Source organism: Molothrus ater, chromosome 29 (genome assembly GCF_012460135.2).
Source record: "Molothrus ater isolate BHLD 08-10-18 breed brown headed cowbird chromosome 29, BPBGC_Mater_1.1, whole genome shotgun sequence".
In the NCBI taxonomy this organism is placed as follows: Eukaryota; Metazoa; Chordata; class Aves; order Passeriformes; family Icteridae; genus Molothrus; species Molothrus ater.
The window spans coordinates 1,020,397-1,042,224 of NC_050506.2; the positions used below are offsets into that span (position 1 = coordinate 1,020,397).

Genomic DNA, 21,828 nt, shown 5'->3' on the forward strand with positions numbered 1-21,828 from the left:
CGGAGGGGGCTGGGAGGGGACAGAGGGGGCTGGGAGGGGACAGAGGGGGCTCCGTGGTGGCGGCGGGGAGGGGACGCGCTCGCTCCTCCCCGCTGCCGGCGGGGCCAGAGCGGGATCGTCCGGCGGGATCGACCGGCGGGATCGACCGGCGGGATCGACCGGCGGGATCCTCCTCCCGCAGCACCGGGAGCCGCGAGCGGCTGGCGGGGGAGGCGGCGGGGACCCCCCCGGGCCGGGAAGGGACCCCCCTGGACAGGACCCTCAGCTTCATCCGCAGGATGACCGGGAAGACAAAGGTAACGGGAAAAACGGGGAACGGGGCGGGATCGGCTCCGCGGGCGCGGCGGGACAACGGAACAACGGGAAAAGGGAAGAACGGGAGAACGGAACAACGGGAAAAGGGAAGAACGGGAGAACGGGATACCGGGAAAACGGGATACCGGGATAGCGGAAAAAGGGAATAACGGGATACCGGGAGAACGGAATATCGGGATACCGGGATACCGGAAAAACGGGAGAACGGAACAACGGGAGAACGGGATACGGGGAAACCGGGAGAACGGGATGGATTCACGGATGCTCTGCCGTGCCTCAGTTTCCCCTCTCCCGCCCGGCTCCGCCGCTCGCTGTTTGCCAGATTTTGGGGTCTAAAAGAAAGGAAAAGGTGGGAAGGGATCCCGAGCGCCCGTTCCTGCCGCCATCCCTTCCTCGGGAATGTTTTCCTCCTGCTCCTTCCCCCCTCCCGTGCCTCAGTTTCCCATCTCCCGCCCGTTCCTGGAGCGCTTTGGCGACTCGGGGGGAGGGGGATCCCCCCCTCAATTCCCTCCTCAGGGGGGGAAACTGAGGCACGGGGGGACCCCGCAGCCGGGCCGTGGCTTTGTCCCCGGTTTTGGGGGGGCCAAACCCCGCTCGGCCCCCCCCGGGCGGCCCCGATTTGCCGCCATGCGGAGCCGTTAATCCCTGACCTCCTCCTCCTCCTCCTCCTCCTCCTCCTCCTCCTCCTCCTCCTCCTCCTCCCGCTCTTCCCGCCGGATCAGCCGCCAGCTGTTCCCATCTGGGGGGGGGGCCCGCGTCCCCTCCCCACCCCCCCGGCCCCAAATCCCGCCTGGAGCAGCCGCGGGATCCGGAACCGCCCGGGGGAGCGGCTCCGGCCTCATCCCGGCATCGCGGCAGGGCCGGGACGGGCTGAAATCCGGCCTTGCCTGGGATGTTTGTTGGGATTATTGGATTGTTTGGTTGGGATTCTGTAGGGGAAAGGCGCCTGGAAGTCGGGGTGAGCTTGTGGGGGGGGGGGGTTCCGGCTCCGTTTCGGGGTGGGGAGGGGTCGGTCCCGGCTGGAAAAACGGGACATGGAAGGAATATTCTTCCCAAAACGGCTCTTTTGGGAAATAATAATAATAATAATAATAATAATAATAATAATAATAATAATAATAATAATAATAATAATAATAATAATAATAATAATAATAATAATAATAATCCCGTGGGGGTCTCCTTTGGGGGGTTTCAACCCCCAGATCCGGTCCCGGCGGTTCCCATGGGAGGTTCTGGCGAGGGGTCGGTGCTGGGGCTGATTCCGGGGGTCTCCTGTGACCGGACCCCCCCCCCCCATTTCCCTCCTCCCGCCGTTTCCCCTCGGCCTCGGGGGGATTTTCCACGCCGGGCCCCCCCTCGGTCCTCCCGGAGCATCCGGGGGCGTCTCCGGGGATTCCTGCGGCGCTTTTTGGGTGTTTGGGGAGGAGAAGCCCCGGTCGGTCCCGGTGTATCCGGGAGGAAACGAGGATGGGGAATGTGGGTGAGAGGGGGACTCTGGGCACGTCCTCCCCCCTCCCCCGGCTCGGGGGCCCCCCCGAGGGTTCGATTCCGCTTTGGCGACCAGGAGTTAATTAAAATCCGCAGTTTAATTAAAATCCAGCCTTGGCAGGCCCGGGAAGGAGCCGGGAATGGGGTGGGAATGAGTCAGGAATGAGGCCCAGGAACTTCCAGGGATCTGCCCCCATCCTGGCCTTGGCACGTGCGATGTTTTCCTGGATCCAAAGAATATTCTCCTGAATCCCAGGAATGTTTCTCTGGATCCCAGGGATATTTTCCTGAATCCCAGAGATGTTTCCTGCATCTCTGGAGTGTTTTGCTGGATCCCAGGAATATTTTACCAGATCCAAAGAATATTTTCCTGAATCCCAGGGATGTTTTGAACCCTGGGGATATTTTCCTGGATATCAGGGATGCTTTCCAGAATCCCAGAGATGTTTCCTGGATCTCTGGGGTGTTTTTCTGAATCCCAGGGATGTTTTCATGAATCCCAGGAATATTTTCCTGAATCCCAGAGATGTTTTCCTGGCTCTCAGAGTTATTTTCCTGAATCCCAGGGATATTTTCCTGATTCCCAGAGATATTTTCCTGATTCCCAGGGATGTTTTCCTGGATCCCAGGGATATTTTCCTGATTCCCAGAGATGTTTTCCTGGATCCCAGGGACATTTCCCTCTATCTCAGGGATGTTTTCCTGGATCCCAGGGATTTTTCCCCAGGAATGCCCATCCCACCCTCCCGATGGTGCATCCCCGCCTCTCCCCGGGAATTTTTTGGCGCCGTTCCCTTTCCACAGCCGCTGTTTTTCCCCAGGGAAACTGAGGCAGCCGGGAGCGGTGACACCTCTCGGCGGCGCCGCTGGATTTTCCTGGTTATTCATTAATCCCAGCCCTGCCGCTCTCGCTCCCGTCCCCTTGGTCCCCTCGGTGTCCCCTCGGTGCCACCAGGCTGGGAAATGAGGGATAAAATGACATTTAACTCCTCTGCATCCCGGAACTGCGGGGGTGGCTTTGTCCTGGCGCTCCCCGAGTGACACTTGGGGACTTCGGGATCCCCAAAAAGCCACAGCTGGGATCAGGAGCGTTATCTCAGATTGATCCCATAAATCCTGGCTTATCTTGGTGGAGTTAATGTTCAACCGGGTGACGCCGGCCCGGCTCCCGCTGCCAGGGCCTCTCCCAAGCCGCTGTTTTATGGGGAAAAAGTGACATTTTCCCCCAAACAGCACTTTTATCCCAACTTTCCATCCCCAGGGAAGCGGCAGCACCCGTGGAGGGGCTCTCCCGGGAAGGGCCCAGCCTGGATTTGCTGCAGTTGGGAGACAAGAGCCCCAAAAATGGAGGAGAGCAGGGCTGGGATTTGTGTCACCCCAGAAACGGAGCTTTGGGCCGTGCAGGGGCTTGGGGATGGGTGGAATTCCATGGGGTTCGCTGCTTCCTCCCGGGATTCCTGTCCTGGTGCCCCGCTGGGATGGGAAGGGGGTGCTCCCAAAGGTCGGGGCTTTCCAGGGAGTGCGCGAGGGGGGAAACTGAGGCACAGAGAGGAAGGGCTGGACCTGGGGCCACATCCGGGCTGCTGGGGCTGGAGCAGGGGGGGCTCCGAGGGGCGACCCCGGGGGGATGCTGGGGATGGTCCGGGGGCATTCCAGGGATTGATCCCCAGGGATGCTGGGGATGGACCGAGGTGGATCTGGGGATTGATCCCGAGGGATGCTGGGGACGGTCCAAGGGGACTCTGGGAATTGATCCTGAGGGGGGTTCCAGGGTTTGATCCCCAGGGACGCTGGGTGAAGATTCCGGATGAGCCTGGGGACCAATCCTGAGGGATGCTGGATGTGATCTGGGGTGGCCTCAGGGACTGATCCCTTGGGATGCTGGAGCACAGATCCCTTGGGATGTTGGTATTCAGATACCTCGGGATGTTGGGATTCAGATCCCTCGGGATGTTGAATTCGAATCTCTTGGGATGCTGGAGCAAAGATCCCTCAGGGTGCTGGATTAGAGATCCCTCGGGACATTGTGATTCACATCCCTCGGGACATTGGGATTCAGATCCCTCGGGATGCAGGAATTCGAATCCCTCGGGATGCTGGCACTCAGACCCCTCAGGGTGTTGGATTCCAGATCCCTCGGGATGCTCAGCTGCGATCCCCGGGGACGCTGCAGTTCCGTGCCCAGAGCTGGGCTCAGTCCCGGCTCCGCTCCCTCGGGAGCCGCTCCCGGAGGAGGGCGCGGTGCCGGTCCCGGAGGATGCGGATGCCGGGCAGAGGCTCCGGGGCGCCGATCCCGGCCGGATCCCGGGAATCCCGGCGGGATCGGGGCCGGATCCCGGGGACCCCGCGCGAACAAAGGCCCCGCGGGCAGCACGAGGCCGGGGGGCGGCGCCACCCGCCCCCGGGAGGGCGGGACCGACGGGGACCGGGCAGGGACCGGGAGCACCGGGAGGGGACCGGGAAGGAGCCGGGAAAGAGCCGGGAGACACCGGGAGAGCAGCGGGGAGCACCGGGAGGGAGCCGGGAGCGCTCCCTGGATTATGTCCCGGATCGAGTCGCTGTCGCGAGTCAGGAGCGATCGCGCCAAGGTGGGTCCCGGCAGGGCAGCCCCCCCCGAGCGGGGTCCCCCCCCCTTCTCCAGCCCATCTTGGGGTGCGGGGCCTCTCCCCTCCCTGCTCCTGTTTGGGAGGGGTCGCCCCATCCTTCACCCAAACTTGGGGGGCTCTGCCTTGTCCCAGGCGGCCGCGGGGATTTTTTGGGGTTTTTTTTGGGGAGGATTTTGGGGTTTTTTGGGGAGCACGGGGTGATGCTCAGGGTGGGGGGGGGGTTCCGCACCTCGGGGGTCCCGAGGGAAGGGGGATGGGGGGTGGGGAGGGGGCGAGGGCCCCCCCAGCTGCTCCCCATTGTGCATCGGGGGGCGCTGCCTGCAACAAGGACCCCCCCCCTCCCTCCCCGCAGCTCTGGGGACCCCCGTGTGTCCCCCCCCCCCCCACGCCCCCCTCCCCAAATTCCCCGCCGCCCCAAACTTGGCCCCGACTCTTCCTCATCCTCCTTTCCGCCCAAGCTTCGGGTGACGCGAGGATGAGGATGAGGAAGTCGCCTTCCCCTCCTGCCGGGCGGGGCGGGGGGGGGGAAAGAAATTTTAAGGACCCTCCACACCCCGCACCCCAATTTGAGATAAATGAAAGACAAAGCCTCGCACGGGGCGGCGGGGTTGGTTCGGGGATGGGGAAACTGAGGCACGGGAGCGTGGCCGCGGCTCCGACCCCCGTGACCGGGGGGGGGGCACCGGGCATGTGGCAATGCCGGCGTGGCGAAACCAGGAACGGACGGGGGGGGCTCGGGGGGGCCCCACGGGGCTTTGTGTGCGCCCCGTGCTCGGGCCAGGCCTTTTTTGGGGGGGGGGGGATGCTCTGTGCCCCCCCCCCGGCGCCTCAGTTTACCCCAAAACTGAGATTTTTTGAGGACCCCCCCCCCCAGCCCTGAGCGCTCTTGGATGCTCTGAGTTGTTCGGGGGGGGGGGGGGAGGTTTGGGGGTGCCCCCCCACCCCGGAAAGGGTTTTGGGGGGGCTCTGGGGCGGTTTTTGGGGGGGTCGGGGTGGTTTTGTGGAAGGGGGAAGTGGTTGTTGCTCCCTGCGCCGCCTCGGGGGGGGGGGGGGGGAATGGCGTTTTTTGGGTTTTTTTTTTGTTTTTTGGTTGTTTTTTTGTTTTGTTTTAAAAAAGTTTCGTCCGAGGCGTTTCGGCCCCACCCAGAGCCCGGGGGGTGTCGGGGCTGCCCCCCCCCCGCGGACGCAACGACCCCAAAAAACAGCGGCACCCCCCCGGTCCCGACTGCGAGGGGAAATTTGGGGACCCCCCCCCTCGCTCCTCCCCGCGGCTTTTTTGGGGGATCCCCACCTGCGTTTGGGGTTGGGGGGTTCCTGTCAGCGACCCCCCCGCCCTCCCCGCAGCCCCCCCAAAACAGCCCAAGGGGGTCCCGCTACCCCAGATCCCCCCCAAATCCGGGGGGTTCCAACCTCCGAGAGGGAAAATTTGGGGGTTCAGGGGGTCTGGGGGGGGGGGGGGTGACCCGGTGGATTTTTTTGGGGGGTTCAGGGGGGATTTGCTGGGAGTCCCCCCGTGTTTCCCGGCCCGGCCCGGCGGGGTCTTTGTTGCCTCGGCCGGGGCTTTGTTCGCCGCCGGGGCTGTCCCCAAAGAGGGGGGGAAATGTCCCCAAAACGGGGGGGGGGCGCTGTCCCCAAAAATGGGGAAATTCCCCCCAAAAAGGCGAGGGCCGCCCCCAGCAGCTCCGTGACGCCGTTTTGGGGTTCATCTCTGTTAAATCTCGGTGGCTTTTGGGGTGGGGGCTCCCCCCTTCATCCCCCCCCCCCCCTTTCCAGGGCCGCTTTTAGGGTGGGGTCTGAGAGCACCCCAAAAACTCCCCCCGAGCTCCGCGCGGAGTTTTGGGGCCGGAACAGGAACCCGAAAAGCCCCGGCTCTATTTAAAGCACCGAAACTTCCTCCGCCCCCAGCTCGGGGGGGTGGGGGTGGCCAGGGGGGGGGTTCGGAAGCGCGGGGACCCCGAAATTCCCCGCACGGAGCAGCCGCGTGTCCCCACAGCCCGGTTCGTGCAGGTTTTGGGGTTCGGGGGGGCTTTTTTGGGGGTTTTTGGGGGGGGGTTTAGGGGGGCGCGGTCTCTTCCTCCCCCCCCCACATCCCCGGGGTTTTTAGGGCTTCTCGGGGTGGTCCCGGACCCCCCAAATTTGCAGCGGGGGGGATGCGGGACCACCCCTAAATCCTCCCAGGGTGGTTTTGGTTGCGCGGGTGGGACCCCCCCTTTCTGCTGAGGGTTTTGTTCGGGGGGTTCTGGTTCGGGAGGTTCGGGGGGGGTCCCGGGGCGGGCAGGAAGCGGCGGCGGCGGCGGCGGCGGCTCCCGCCTTTGTCTGGCGCGGTTCGGTTTCCTTCTCCAGGCGGGGGGGGGGCCCAAAATGGGGAGGAAAACACGGAAATGGGTGCGGAGAAAAGCGGGGAAAGAGGGGAGAAAAGTCAGGGGGAAAAAAGAAGAGAAATGGTAAAAAAAAAAATAATAATAGAGGTTAAAAAAAGTGGGGGGAATAGAGGAGAAAAAAAGGAAAGTAAGATTTAAAAAAGGGGAATTAACGGGGGGGGGGAAAGCGGTGAAGATGGAAAAATCAGTTAAAAAGAAAAATGCTGTAAAAAGGGGGATATAGAGATAGAAAAGGAAAAATGGTAAATAAGGGGGAAGGTGGGAAAAAGGAATGATAAAAAAAAAGGAAAGAAAATCGGGATGGAAAAGGAAAGAAAAGCAGAAAGATAAAGGAAAGAAAGTGAAGGGAAGGAAAGGGAAAAAAAATAGGGGGAAAAGGGCGAAAAGAATAAAGGGAAAGCAAAAAAAAAAAAAAAAGAAAAGGAAAGGCAAGCAAATAAAGGGAAGAGGGGAAAAAAAGAAAAGAAAAGAAAAGAAATGAACAAAAACCGGAGGAAAAGCGAAGCAAAGCAAACAAAACCGGCGGAGCAAAGGGAAAAATCAAAGGAAAACAAACAAGCGGGCGGGAACAATCGCGGCGGGGCCGATGTCGCGGCCGGAGGCGCCGCCGGGCTCGGGGGGGGCCGGGATGTGCTGCTGCTCCTGCGCCCCGTTCCCGGCGGAGCGGGAGCCGGAGGGACCCCTGAGGCCAGAGCGGGTGAGGCCCCCCCGCGACCCCCGCCCGGGTTTGGGGACACGGGGCGACACTGGGGGCCCCAGCACCGGGGTCTCACTGGGGTCTCGCTCCCCATCCGAGGGGTCCCAGAGGTGCGCGAGGGGTCCCAAAGGTGCCCGTGGGGTCCCTGTCCCAATCCGAGGGGTCCCAAAGGTGCCCGAGGGGTCCCAAAGGTGCCCGTGGGGTCCCTGTCCCAATCTGAGGGGTCCCAAAGGTGCCCGTGGGGTCCCAAAGGTGCCCATGGGGTCCCTGTCCCAATCCGAGGGGTCCCAAAGGTGCCTGAGGGGTCTCTGTCCCAATCCGAGGGGTCCCAAAGGTGCCCAAGGGGTCCCAAAGGAGCCCAAGGGGTCCCAAAGGTGCCCGTAGGGTCCCAAAGATGCCCATGGGGTCCCTCTCCTGCTCTGAGGAGTCCCAAAGGTGCCCATGGGGTCCCAAAGGTGCCCGAGGGGTCCCTGTCCCAATCTGAGGGGTCCCAAAGGTGCCCAAGGGGTCCCAAGGTGCCCATGAGGTCCCTCTCCTGCTCCAAGGGGTCCCTGTCCCAATCCGAGGGGTCCCAAAGGTGCCCGTGGGGTCCCTGTCCCAATCCGAGGGGTCCCAAAGGTGCCCGTGGGGTCCCAAAGGTGCCCGTGGGGTCCCCCCTGTTCTCCCTCCCTCCCCCCCTCCAGGCCCCCCCGGGGGTCCCCCAGCCCCTTCCCCACCCTCGGGGGGGGGGAGCAGGGACGGACCCCGGGACCCCCCTGGGGATTGGGGAGCAGAACTGGGGGGGTCCCGAGGGGGTTTTGGGGGGCTGTTGGTTGGCACCCGCCGGTGCCAGGCACGGCCGGGGGTGCCAAGGGGGGGTAGGGGGGGCACAAAGGCCTCTCTGTGCCCGTGGGGGGGGGGGGGGGCACGGGGGGGGTCCGAGGCCAGCCCGGCGACACTGGGGGGGTGACACCGACTCGCTCCCCTTTTCCATATGGGAAAAAAAACCCCAAAAGCGACCCCCCAAAACCATCCCCATGATGGGGGGGGGGGGGGCTCAGCCGCACCCCCCCCACCCCACGGGTTTTTTTAGGGGTGGGGGGGGTTGGAAAAAAAGGGGGTGATGGGCTAAAAATAGATGGTGGGGGGGCGCAAGAGGGGGGGCAGCGTCACCCCCGGCGGCGCCCCCGCAGCCCGTCCCCATTGGGGCTGGCACCGGGGGGGCCGTGCCGGGGCGGGGGGGATCTCACCGGCAGAGCCTCCGGTTACCGTGGGAACGGCAGGGATGCAGGGGAGCGGCGGCGAGCGCAGGGAGCGCGCCGGGCTCTCCCCATCCTCCGGGCTCCCCGGCGAAAGCCCGGGAACCACGGGGGACCGGCGGCTGCCCGCGGCCATGAGCCGCGTCCCGAGGGCGGCGGGAGGAGCGGGAGGAGCGGCGGGGAGGCCCCGGTGCCGCAGCCCCGTCAGGCGTCCGGTGCCGCTGTCCGGGCAGGGCAAGGACAAGGAGAGGATGAAGGAGGGCAAGGAGAAGGACGCGCGTTACACCAACGGGCACCTGTTCACCACCATCTCCGTGTCGGGCATGACCATGTGCTTCGCCTGCAACAAGAGCATCACGGCCAAGGAAGCGCTGGTGTGCCCCAGTGAGTGCCCGGGGGCATTGCAGGGCACAGGGAGGGAAATGCCGGCTGCGTGTGCCCGGCAGGGCTTGCCAGGGGGGGTTTGCCAAGGGGATGTGGCAGGGGAGGGTTGGCACGGTGGCATGGCCGGGGTGGCTTTAGCGGGGTGGATTTGGTGGGGAGGCTTTGCCGGGGTGGCATGGCCGGGGTGGCTTTGGTGGGGTGGCATTGCCAGGGTGGATTTGCCAGGGTGGCATTGCTGGGGTGGATTTGGTGGGGTGGCTTTGCCAGGGTGGCATTGCTGGGGTGGATTTGGTGGGGTGGCTTTGCCAAATTACCATGGCTGCAGTGGCTTTGCCAGGGTGGCACTGCTGCGGTGGCTTTGCCAGGGTGGATTTGATGGGGTGGCTTTGCCAGGGTGGCATTGCCGGGGTGGTTTTGCCAGGGTGGCTTTGCCAGGGTGGCATTGCTGGGGTGGATTTGGTGGGGTGGCTTTGCCAGGGTGGCATTGCTGGGGTGGCATTGCTGCGGTGGCTTTGCCAGGGTGGCTTTTCCAGGGCAGAATTGCCATGGTGGCTTTGCCAGGGTGGCATTTCTGGGGTGGCATTGCTGAGGTGGCATTGCTGCAGTGGCTTTGCCAGGGTGGATTTGATGGGGTGGCTTTGCCAGGGCAGAATTGCCAGGGTGGCATCACTGCAGTGGCTTTGCCAGGGTTGATTTGATGGGGTGGCTTATCCAGGGTGGCTTTTCGAGGGCAGAATTGCCAGGGTGGCTTTGCCAGGGTGACATTTTGGGGTGGCTTTGCTGCAGTGGCATTGCCAGGGTGGCTTTGCCACAGTGGATTTTTTGGGATGGCTCTTCTGGGGCATCTTTTCCATCATCACTTTGCCAGGGTGGCATTGCCAGGGCAGAATTGCCACGGTGGCTTTGCTGCAGTGGCTTTGCCAGGATGGATTTGCTGGGTGGAATTGCCAGGATGGATTTGCTGGGTGGAATTGCCAGGGTGGATTTGCTGGGGTGGCTTTCTCACGGTGCCTTTGCCAGGATGACATTTCTGTGGTGGCTTGGCCAGGCTGGCATTGCCGCAGTGACTTTCGCAGAGTGGAGTTGCCAGGGTGGCTTTTTCTGGGGTGGCTTTGCCGCAGTGGGTTTGGTTTTTTTTCTTTCCCGAGGAGGCTTTTTTTGGGATGACTTTTTTTGGGGTGGCTTTGCTGGGGCGGAATTGCTGGGGTGGCTTTGCCAGATTGGATTTGCCGCAGTGCCTTGGCCAGGGCGGCTTTTTTGGGACGGCTTTTTTTGGGGTGGCCTCACCAGGATGACTCTGCCATAGTGGCTTTTTTGGGACGGCATTTTTGGGGTGGCCTCACCATGATGGCTGTGCCATGGTGGCTTTTTTTGGGATGGCATTTTTGGGGTGGCCTCACCATGATGGCTGTGCCATAGTGGCTTTTTTGGGGTGGCATTTTTGGGGTGGCCTCACCATGATGGCTGTGCCATGGTGGCTTTTTTTGGGATGGCATTTTTGGGGTGGCCTCACCAGGATGACTCTGCCATAGTGGCTTTTTTGGGACGGCATTTTTGGGGTGGCCTCACCAGGATGGCTGTGCCATGGTGGCATTTTTGGGGTGGCCTTGCCAGGATGGCTCTGCCATGGTGGCTTTTTTTGGGATGGCATTTTTGGGGTGGCCTCACCATGATGGCTGTGCCATGGTGGCTTTTTTTGGGATGGCATTTTTGGGGTGGCCTCACCAGGATGACTCTGCCATGGTGGCTTTTGTGGGGTGGCATTTTTGGAGTGGCCTCACCAGGATGGCTGTGCCACGCTGGCTTTTCCAAGATGACTTTTTTGGGGCGGCTTTGCCGCACGGGCACCGCGGTGCCCATTCCCAGAGCCCAGTTCCTGCCGGGTTTTCTGCCTGGAGCAGGAGATGGTTTCTCCATTTCTCCAGCCTGGCACGTCCCAGCTCCCTGGCGCTGGTGGCCCCGCTCTGGCGCGGTGCCCTCAGGCTCGGGGCAGCTGCTCCGTGGCAGCTGCAGCTCCGGGTGCTCCTCACCCACCCTCATTCCCACCACATCTGCTGCCGTCGCTCTGCCAGGAGCCGGGGGAGGAGGGGTGGCAGGAGGGTCCCCGTGGCCTTTTTGTCACCTCTCGGTGTCCCCCAGCCTGCAACGTCACCATCCACAACCGCTGCAAGGACACGCTGCCCAACTGCACCAAGGTGAAGCAGAAGGTGAGCGCGGTGCCACCGAGGGGTGACGGAGGGGAGGGGAGGGGGGATGTGGCACTGGGGACACGCGAGGACAGTGACGAGGACGGTGACGAGGACGGTGACGAGGACAGTGACGCTTCCGCTCCCCCGCAGCAGCAGAAGGCGGCGCTGCTGAAGAACAGCTCAGCCCTGCAGTCGGTGTCCCTGCGCAACAAGAGTGAGTGGGGGGAGCTTTCCTTTCCTTTCCTTTCCTTTCCTTTCCTTTCCTTTCCTTTCCTTTCCTTTCCTTTCCTTTCCTTTCCTTTCCTTTCCTTTCCTTTCCTTTCCTTTCCTTTCCTTTCCTTTCCTTTCCTTTCCTTTCCTTTCCTTTCCTTTCCTTTCCTTTCCTTTCCTTTCCTTTCCTTTCCTTTCCTTTCCTTTCCTTTCCTTTCCTTTCCTTTCCTTTCCTTCCCTTCCCTTCCCTTCCCTTCCCTTCCCTTCCCTTCCCTTCCCTTCCCTTCCCTTCCCTTCCCTTCCCTTCCCTTCCCTTCCCTTCCCTTCCCTTCCCTTCCCTTTCCCCTCCCTTTTCCCTTTCCCCTTTCCCCTCCCTTTTCCCTTTCCTTTCCCCCCTTTCCTTTTTTTCCCCCTCTTTTCCCTCCCCTCCCGTGTGTCCCTGCCCAGCCTGGGAGGTGACAGGGGGGTCCCAGCAGTGTCCCCCTCCCCAGATGCCATCCGGGAGCGCCCCAACTCTGCCATCTACCCCTCGGAGAGCTTCCGGCAGACGCTGCTGGGGCCCCGCCGCGGCCGCCCCTCCTTGTCCCTCTCCAAGAGCGTCTCCACCACCAACATCTCGGGGTAAGGACGGGTGACAGAGGGGACAGGGGGTGTCCCCAGTGCCCCCGTCGTGTCCCACCCCCTCCCCAGGAGGTTCAACAATGACTTTTTTTGGGGGGGGCGGAATTGCTGGGGTGGCTTTGCCAGATTGGATTTGCTGCAGTGCCTTGGCCAGGGCAGCTTTTTTGGGGTGGCCTTGCCAGGGTGACTGTGCCATGGTGGCTTTTTTGGGGTGGCTTTTTTGGGGTGGCCTTGCCAGGACAACTGTGCCATGGTGGCTTTTCCAAGATGACTTTTTTGGGGTGGCTTTACCAGGGTGACTGTGCCATGGTGGCTTTTTTGGGATGGCTTTTTTGGGATGGCTTTTTTTGGGGTGGCTTTCCCCATCATGTCCCCATCACGTCCCACCCCCTCTCCAGGAATTTCAATGATGACTCTCCCCTGGGCATCCGGCGGATCCTGTCCCAGTCCACGGATTCCCTCAACATGCGCAACCGGACGCTCTCGGTGGAGTCGTTGATCGACGAAGGTGGGGACGCCCCCGGGGACGCCGTGAGGACGCAGGGGAGGGACGCAGGGGGCTCCATGTCCCTGCTGATGTCACCTGCAGGCCCTGACGTCATCCTGAGCCAGCTGCTGAGCGATCTGGAGGCGGATGGGAAGGAGTTTGAGGCGGATTCCTGGAGCCTGGCGGTGGATAACAGCTTCCTGCAGCAGCACCGCATGGACGTCATGAAGCGGCAGGACGTCATCTACGGTGAGGGCACAGAGGGACGGGGACATGGGGACAGGGGTGGGACACAGGCATGGGGAATGTGAGGACGGGAAAGGGATACAGGGGTGGGGATGCAGAGATGGGGGACACGGGGACAGGGGACACAGGAAGAGGTTGGAGAAGCGGGAATGGGGACAAAGGGACAGGCTGGGTGGCTGTCCTTGGGGTCCTGCTCCCTCTGTGCTGTTGTTGGGGTGCTGTCCCTGTCCCCAGGGGTGTGTCCCTGTCCCCAGGGGTGTGTCCCTGTCCCCGAGGGTGTGTCCTTGGGGTGTGTCCCTGTCCCTGAGGGTTCTGACCCTGGGGGTGTGTCCCTGTCCTCAAGGGTTCTGTTCCTGTCTATGGGGATGCTATCCCTGTCCCGGGGCTGTGTCCCTGTCCCGGGGCTGTGTCCCTGTCCCCGTGGCGTGTCCCTGTCCCCGAGGGTTCTGTCCCTGTCCCCGAGGGTTCTGTCCCTGTCCCCGTGGTGTGTCCCTGTCCCGGGGCTGTGTCCCTGTCCCCGACGGTTCTGTCCCTGTCCCCAGGGCTGTGTCCCTGTCCCCAAGGGTTCTGTCCCCGTCTCCATGGTGTGTCCCTGTCCCTGTGGTGTGTCCCCGTGGTGTGTCCCTGTCCCCGAGGGTTCTGTCCCTGTCCCCATGGCGTGTCCCTGTTCCCAGGGCTGTGTCCCTGTCCCCGTGGTGTGTCCCTGTCCCTGAGGGTTCTGTCCCTGTCCCCGAGGGTTCTGTCCCTGTCCCCGTGGCGTGTCCCTGTCCCCTGGTGACCCCGCCGTGCCCCCGCAGAGCTGATGCAGACGGAGCTGCACCACGTGCGGACGCTGAAGATCATGGGCGCCCTGTTCCGCAGGGCCATGCTGGAGGAGCTGCAGCTGGACCCCGGCACCGTCCAGCGCATCTTCCCCTGCCTGGACGAGCTCAGCCACATCCACGAGCGCTTCCTGGCCCAGCTCCTGGAGCGGCGCCGGGAATCGCTGGCCCAGGACAGCAACAAGAACTTCGTCATCGACCGCCTCGGTGACATCCTCGTCACCCAGGTGGGCAGAAAACCGGGATTTAGGGGGTGGGATGCAGGGAAATGAGGGTTTGGGGGTACAGGGGGGTGGGGATAGCCCCTGGGAGGCAGTGAGTGGGTTAGCAGGGTGCTTTGGGGTGGGGATGGTGGAGGGGACGCACTCACTGATGGGATGGCACTCACTGATGTCCCCTCGTTGTTCCCCAAGTTCTCGGGCCCGAGCGCGGAGCAGCTGCGCAAAGCCTACGCCGAGTTCTGCAGCAAGCACACCAAGGCACTCAAGGAGTACAAGGACCTGCTGGCCCGGGACAAACGCTTCCAGCAGTTCATCAGGGTGGGCTCCCTGGGGACCCCCGGGCTGGGGAGCGGGGTCTGGGGGACCCCCAGGATGGGGAGCGGGGTCTGCATCCCCCCAGGATGGGAGTTGGGGTCTCCATCCTCTGGGGAACCCCCGGGCTCGGGATCAGGGTCTGGGGGACACCCAGGATGGGGAGTGGGGTCTGCATCCTCTGGGGGACCCCTGGGATGGGGATCAGGGTCTGCATCCCTCCCAGGATGGGAGTTGGGGTCTTCATCCTCTGGGGGACCCCTGGGATGGGGTTTGGGGTCTCCATCCTCTGGGGGACCCCTGGGATGGGGTTTGGGGTCTCCATCCTCTGGGGGACCCCCGGGATAGGGGTCTCCATCCCCCAGCACATTCCAGTGGAAAACCCTTCTCCCACCTCCTTGCCTCAGTTTCCCCGACTCGTGTCCTTCCCTTCCTGAGCTCCGGGGGTCTCTGCTGATGGGGGTCTCTGCTTTTGGGGGGCCCTGCTGACGATGTGGTGTCCCCCCCCCAGCGGGTGACACGCTCCCCTCTCCTCCGCCGCCACGGCGTCCCCGAGTGCATCCTGCTGGTGACGCAGCGCATCACCAAGTACCCGGTGCTCATCGAGCGCATCCTCAAGAATTCCAAAGGTACCTGGGAGGGGCTGGAACCCACCCGGGGCGTTTTGGGGTGGGGCTGGGATTCTGTGGTGTCAGGATCCAGGACATCCCTCTGGCTGTCCTGAGCAGCCCAGACCCTGCCAGGGGGCTCAGGGACCCTGGCACAGAGCCCAGGACGCCCCTGTGGGTTTGATTATGACCCGTGGAGCAAGTGACCAACCTTGTATGAAGATCTGCAAGCCACAACAGTTTAAGTGGAATATTAGTGAAGTTATCAGGGGGTGGAAAAGTAGATTTTGGGGTTTTTGGTATGGGGGTTCAGGAGGCAAGATGGAGGGAACTGGGTGTGTCCAGCCTTTCTCCTTCTTCTTCTTGGTCTCCATCTTCTGCTGTGATGGTGGCACTTTTGGATTGGTTTAGAGTAGAAGCTCAGTGTCTAACACAGGTGATAAGTATTGGAAAGTTATTGTAAATATTGTACACATTGTAGTTTTTAGTATAAAGACAAAACCCTGCCCTGGGGGCAGGCAGAGTGCCTGGAACTGCCCTGCTGGACAGACCTCGGCAGGGCAGGAGAAAATTTTTTACAGTTAAGACACAACAAACAACCTTGAGAGCGAGAAATGAAGAGCCCAGACTCCTCCTTCAAGCGCCGGGCTGGGAAAAGAGACTTGGGAACTTTTCTCGGGGTGGCTGCGAGCAGCCAAAGATCCCGACACCGTCTTCCCTCCCCTCCTGGCAGACAACGAGGGCGACTGCGCGGACCTGTCGCGGGCGCTGCGCTTGGTGAAGGAGCTGCTGTCGGCCGTGGACGAGGAGGTTCACGCCTGGGAGCTCCGCGGGCGCCTCTGGGACGTTTTCCGGCGGGTGGATCCCCGCGCCAAGGTGCCGCTGTGCTGGGACAGCCGGCCCGGGGCCTTCGGGAGGGACGAGCTGCTCCGCAGGAAGCTGGTGCACAGCGGGGGCATGCTCTGGAAAACGGCGGCCGGGCGCTTCAAAGGTGGGAAATTCCGGGGAAAATGGGACTGGGGGATGTCCAGGGAATGGGGATGCCCGTGGAGAAGGACGTGTTGGCAGAGCTGCTCTCTCCCCACGGCTGAATTTGGGGTCAGCCATGGGATTTGGGGGGTTCAGCAGGGTGGACCCCCCCCCCCCCATTCACCCCAACTGTGGAATTTTTCCTCACTCGGGGTCACCAATTGTGGTGGTGTTTGCAGGGGTCCCAGGATGAAGGAAGGGACGAGAACCTTGGCTCCATGTTTCAGAACCCTATTCTTTTAGTATAGTTTTAATATATCCTTTTGTTTTAATATAACATATTATATTAAAACATATTATTTTATATTAACACAAATTTATATTATATTATATTATATTATATTATATTATATTATATTATATTATATTATATTATATTATATTATATTATATTATATTATATTATATTATATTATATTATATTATATTATATTATATTATATTATATTATATTATATTATATTGCATTATATTGCATTACATTATATTATATTACATTACATTATATTACATTATATCAAAAGGATATATTAAAACTGTACTAAAAGAATAGAAGAAAGGATTTCATCAGAAAGGAATAGAAAGGAATGGAATGATAATAAAATCTTGTGACTCTCAGAGAGTCTGAGACAGCTGGACTGTGATTGGCCATTAATTAGAAACAACCGCATGAGACCAATCAAAGCTGCAGCTGTTGCATTCCACAGCAGCAGATGATCATTGTTTACCTTTAGTTCCTGAGGCCTCTCAGCTTCTCAGGATAAAAAGATCCTAGCAAAAGGATTTTTCATAAAATCTGTCTGTGACACATCGCAGACGTCCTGGTGCTGCTGATGACGGACGTGCTGGTGTTCCTGCAAGAGAAGGACCAGAAATTCACCTTCCCCATGCTGGTGAGCTGCTCCCTCCTCGCCCCGACCCTCACAGGGGCCTCCAGGGCACCATTCCCCGTTCCCAACGCTCCCCAATCCCTCAGGACAAGCCTGCTGTCATCTCCCTGCAAAACCTGATCGTGAGGGACATCGCCAACCAGGAGAAGGGGATGTTCCTGATCAGCGCGGCCCCGCCCGAGATGTACGAGGTGCACGCGGCCTCGCGGGACGACCGCAACCACTGGATGAAGGTCATCCAGCAGGCAGTCAGCCTGTGAGTGTCCCCTGGGAACTGGGGACACCTGGGATGGCCCCCAGCCTGTCTGGGGATCGCTGGGGGGCCATGGGTACAGGGTGGGTGGTGGTGGGTGCGTGGATGTGGAGGGGAAAAGGGGATGGGTGTGGGGTGATGGGGTTGGGGGGTTCTGGTTCTGACACCCCCCCCCGCCCCCCAATCCTGGCTCTCCCAGCTGTCCAAGCCGCCAGGATTTTCCCCTGATTGAGACGGAGACTGAAGCGTCCTTGAGGAAACTGAAAGGTGGGGGCTCATCCCTGTTCACCCCATCCCATCCTGCTCCATCCCTGTGCATCCCATCCTGTGCATCCCATCCCTGTTCATTGCATCCCATCCTGTTGATCCGATCCCATTGATCCCATCCCATCCTGTGCATTCCATGGATCCCATCCCATGGATCCCATCCCATCCCATCGATCCCATCTCATTGATCCTATTGAACCCATCCCATCCCATTGATCTTCTCCCATCCCATTGATCCCATCCCATCCCAGTGATCTAATCCCATCAATCCCATTGATCCCATCAATCCCATCCCACCTCATCAATCCCATTGATCCCACCCCATCGATCCCATCCCATTGATCCCACCCCATCGATCCCATCCCATCCCATCGATCCCACCCCATTGATCCCATCCCATCCCATTGATCCCACCCCATCGATCCCATCCCATCCCATTGATCCCATCCCATCAATCCCATTGATCCCATCCCATCGATCCCATCCCATCCCATTGATCCCATCCCATCCCATTGATCCCATCCCATCAATCCCATTGATCCCACCCCATCGATCCCATCCCACCCCACTGATCCCACCCCACCGCAGCCCCCGCTGACCCCAGTCCATCCCCTCCTGCCCTGGGCAGAGCGCATGGAGCAGCAGGACCGGCAGATCGCGGCGCTGCTGGAGGACAAGGTTGGCATTTTTGCCGACATGCTGGCGCTGGGCAGCGGCTGCTCCGAGCCCCCCGCAGCCCCCCGGGGCACCCCCTTCCCCGGGGACCCCACCCGGGGCCCCCGCGGGGACGTCCTGCTGCACGACGCCATCCGGGAAGGTACGGCGGGGTCACAGCAGCTTTTCTGAGTCACTTTAATAAGTTTTTGGACGTTCATAACGTATTCAGTGTGGCTTAGTTACTTTTGGAGGCATAAAAATAAGTCGGGTGGTTTTTGTTGTAGTGTTGGGAATAAAAACGTAAAATAATGAATAAAAGGCGAAATAATAAACAGAGAAAATGGAGTTAGGTGTTAGATGGTTTTGGTTTTTGGTAAAATACTTTATAAAAGTAGTTAATTTCTTTGTTTACACCTTTTTCTAGTTGATGCTTAGGTGGCACCTTTTGGGTTTTGTCTAATTAGCTGTTTTGAAGTTTGAGATGAAGTTCTTTAGGCTTATGAAGTGGCTTTTTTCACCTCACCAAAGAGAGAAACTTCCAGGCTTCTTTCCTTTCGAAGAGAACAAAAAAAAAATCATTTTGTCACTCCATCAACAAAAAGCAGCTCCGGGATGGGGAGATCCAGGGTGGGAAGGAGAAGTACAGGATGCTCTGGGGTGGGGTGGAAACTTCTGGATGCCCCAGGATGGGGAAACTGAGGCAGGGCTCCACCTTTCCCCCACAGTGGAGTGCCTGAAGGAGATTTTCACGGGATGCACCCGGGACCGGGACCAGAACCAGAACCAGAACCAGAACAACGCCCCCGAGGCCGAGAGCTGCCCCAGCCCCAGCGCCAGCAGTAAGGGGGGGACACAGGGAGGGGTTGCTGGGTTGGGGGGACCCCCGAGACCCCCTTGGGGCTCACCCAGCCTTCCCCTGCAGACGGTGACTCCGGCAGCATCAACGGCTCCTTGGAATTGCGGGCGGATCCGGACGGGCAGCGGGTGAGCCGGGGAGGGGGCACAAAGGGGGACAGCTGGGGGGTGCAGGGGGACAGCTGGGGACCCCCAGCCCACGCTGGGACCCTCAGTGTCACCCCACTCTCTTCCACAGGACGGGAATGGGAACCAGGTGCCACCGAGGGGATCCCAGGAGGTGAGGAAAGGGTTTTGGGTGCTCGGTGGGTCCCCCCGATGGGGCACTTGGGGTTCACCTCCCCTCACCCCAAATTCTGTCCCCTACAGGAGATCAACCAGCGCCTGGTGAACCTGTACGGGCTCCTGCTGCGGCTCCAGGTGGGACAGGGAGGGAGGACAAGGGGGTACCCCTGCCCAAATCCATCCTGCTCCCAAATCCATGCCCTTTGTTCCCCTCTTTCTCCCCATTGCCACCTGTTCCCTATTCCCCCTTTTATTTCCCCTTTTTTCCTCCTTTTTTCTCCCCCCTTTTCCCCTGCTTTGTTCCCTTCCCATTCCCTTATTTCTCCTCATTTCCCCCTGTTCCCTATTCCCCCTTTTATTTCCCCTTTTTTCCCCCTTTTTCCCCCCCTTTTCCCCTGCTTTGTCCCCTTCCCATTCCCTTATTTCTCCTCATTGTCCCCCTTCCCTCTCACTCTATTCCCCCTTTTTGTCCCCTTTTTCCCCCTTTCTTCCCCCCTTTTTTCCTCCTATTTTCCCCCCTTCTTTACCCCTTCCCCCCCCCTTTTCCCCTATTCTTCTCTCCTTTCCCTGACCCCTCTCTCCTCTCAGGTCCACCTGACCCACCAGGAGGTGCTGCTGGAGCTGCAGCTGCCGGAGGGGCTGCAGCGGCCGCGGCCCCGCCGGGGCTCCCAGCCGGCCGTGCCGGTAACCGGAGCTGCGGAACCGGGTGCCGGGGCGGAGCTGGCGCTGCTGCAGCGGCAGCACGGGCTGGTGCAGGAGGAGCTGAGCCGCTGCCGCCAGCTGTGCCAGGAGCGGGCGCAGGAGGCGGCGGCGCTGGAGTCGCGCCTGCGGGACAGCGAACGGGAGCGCTCCCGGTTGGAACGGGAGCTGCAGGAGGCGCGGGGGGCACCGGCGGGGCCGCGGGGCCGGCGGGCGGCGGAGCCTCGGCGTAGGAGCCTCCCGGCTGGGGATGCGCTGTACCTGAGCTTCACCCCCCCGCAGGTGAGCCCGGGGGCACTGAGAGCACCGGGGGCACCAGAGGGACTGCAGGAACCGGGGGGGCACCGGAGGGACCGAGGGCACCAGAGGGACTGCAGGAACCGGGGGGGCACCGGAGGGACCGAGGGCACCAGAGGGAATGGGGGCACTGAGGGCACTGGGGGCACCAGAGAGACTGCAGGAACCGGGGGGGCACCGGAGGGACCGAGGGCACCGGAGGAACCAGGGGCACTGAGGGCACCGGAGGGAATGGGGGCACTGAGGGCACTGGGGGCACCAGAGGGACTGCAGGAACCGGGGGGGCACCGGAGGGACCGAGGGCACTGGAGGAACTGGGGGCACTGAGGGCACCAGAGAGAGTGAGGGCACTGGAGGGACTGGGGGGCACTGAGGGCACGAAGGACACTGGGGGGACCGAGGGCACTGGAGGGAGTGGGGGCACTGGGGAGACTGGAGGGACTGGGGGCACCAGAGGCACTGGAGGGACCGGGGGGCACTGGGGGGACCAGGGACACCGAAGGCACTGGAGGGACCGGGAGCACTGGGTGCTCCAAGGGCACCAGAGGGACCGGTGGCACCAAGGGCACCGGAGGGACCGGGGACACCGAGGGCACTGGAGGGACCGGTGGCACCAAGGGCACCGAGGGTACCGGGGATGGGCACGGCCCGGTGGGGTCTCTGTGAGTTGAATCCCCCGCTCGGTTCCCGCCCCGCAGCTGAGCCACGCCAGCCCCCCCGCCGTTGTCCCGTTCCACGCCCCCGCCTTCCCCGGCAGCTCCCGGGACGAGCTGGAATTCCGAGGAACCGACCCCGAACGGCTGCGGGAGGGCGAGGACACCCTGGACGTGCTCCTGGAGGACGAGGGGGGCTTGGGGGGTCGCCACTCCCCCCCTGCCAGCCCCCGAGGTGGGTCCCTGGTTTTTGGGGGGCGATAGATCCCACCCCGGGGTCCCGATTTTATTTTGTTAACCCCGAGTTTTCCCGTAGATTTCCTGAGGATGCAGGATATTCCCGAGGAGGCGGAGAACAGCCAGGAGCTGAAGGAGGGCGATGGGGACAGTTAGGGACCCCCGCAGCCCCCCCAGCACCCCACGATTCCCCCCCAGGAGACGCCGGGGGTTGGATCCAGCTGTGGGGAGCGTTGGGAAAAGCGGGATGGGGACGCTGCTATTCCCACGGGAGCCTTATGGGAATTGGGGTGGGGGGGTCCAGTCGCCCCCTCCCCTACTCCAACCCGGGGGGGACAGGGGTGACATCGTGTCCCTCCTCTTCCCGCTGGGATTTATTTATTTATTTGGATGTTTTGGGGTGCGGGAGGCGGCCCCGGGCAGGGGGTGGGGGGGAATCCCCCCGCTCCTGGGTCAGCGGTGACAGTGACCCCCCCCCGGTATCGGGGGGCTGCCCAAGGGTGGGGCGGGGAGGGACGGGGTCCCCGCGGATTAACTGTAAAAACAAAGGATAAAAGAAATGAAAAATATTAAAAAAAAAAAAAAAAATTCGGAAAATCGTGAAAATGAAGAGTTTGGAGCCAAAATGAAGGGGGTGGGAGGGGGCTGGGGGCGGCACGGACCAGCCGGGGCGGGGGGGTCTCAGCCGGGGGGTCTGGGCCGGGTTTGGGGCGCACCCGCAGGGCGGGGCCGTTCCCGGGGCGGTGCCGAACCCGCCGGGCCGGGTGCGGGACCGGGCGCGGGGCGGGGCGGGGCGGGCGGAGGACGCGGCCCCGGAGCGGCGGCACCCGGGAGGTCCCGCAGCGAGGAGGGGGCCGGGGGGGCCGGGAGCGGAGGGGC

At 61.5% G+C, this 21,828-nt stretch overlaps 1 protein-coding gene across 5 annotated transcripts; it reads left to right on the plus strand.

The window, feature by feature from the left end:
• Positions 1-212: 212 nt before the first annotated feature.
• ARHGEF2 (Rho/Rac guanine nucleotide exchange factor 2) lies at positions 213-21,555 on the plus strand. 5 transcript variants are annotated; one of them, XM_036397790.2, is made up of 22 exons: positions 213-296; positions 8,962-9,112; positions 11,252-11,319; positions 11,452-11,515; positions 12,003-12,132; positions 12,531-12,640; positions 12,722-12,868; positions 13,663-13,913; positions 14,100-14,225; positions 14,731-14,848; positions 15,561-15,818; positions 16,673-16,749; positions 16,833-17,002; positions 17,199-17,266; positions 17,895-18,083; positions 18,649-18,762; positions 18,846-18,907; positions 19,017-19,058; positions 19,148-19,198; positions 19,652-20,044; positions 20,758-20,947; positions 21,029-21,555. In XM_036397790.2, the coding sequence occupies exons 1-22, from the start codon at positions 279-281 to the stop codon at positions 21,103-21,105; spliced, it is 2,874 nt and encodes a 957-aa protein (XP_036253683.1). In that variant the 5' UTR covers positions 213-278; the 3' UTR covers positions 21,106-21,555. The 5 variants fall into 5 exon arrangements, with proteins under 5 accessions (XP_036253683.1, XP_036253682.1, XP_054373584.1 ...); XM_036397789.2 differs by lacking the exon at positions 213-296 and adding an exon at positions 4,291-4,394; XM_054517609.1 differs by lacking the exon at positions 213-296 and adding an exon at positions 6,390-6,409.
• The last annotated feature ends 273 nt before the right edge of the window (positions 21,556-21,828 follow it).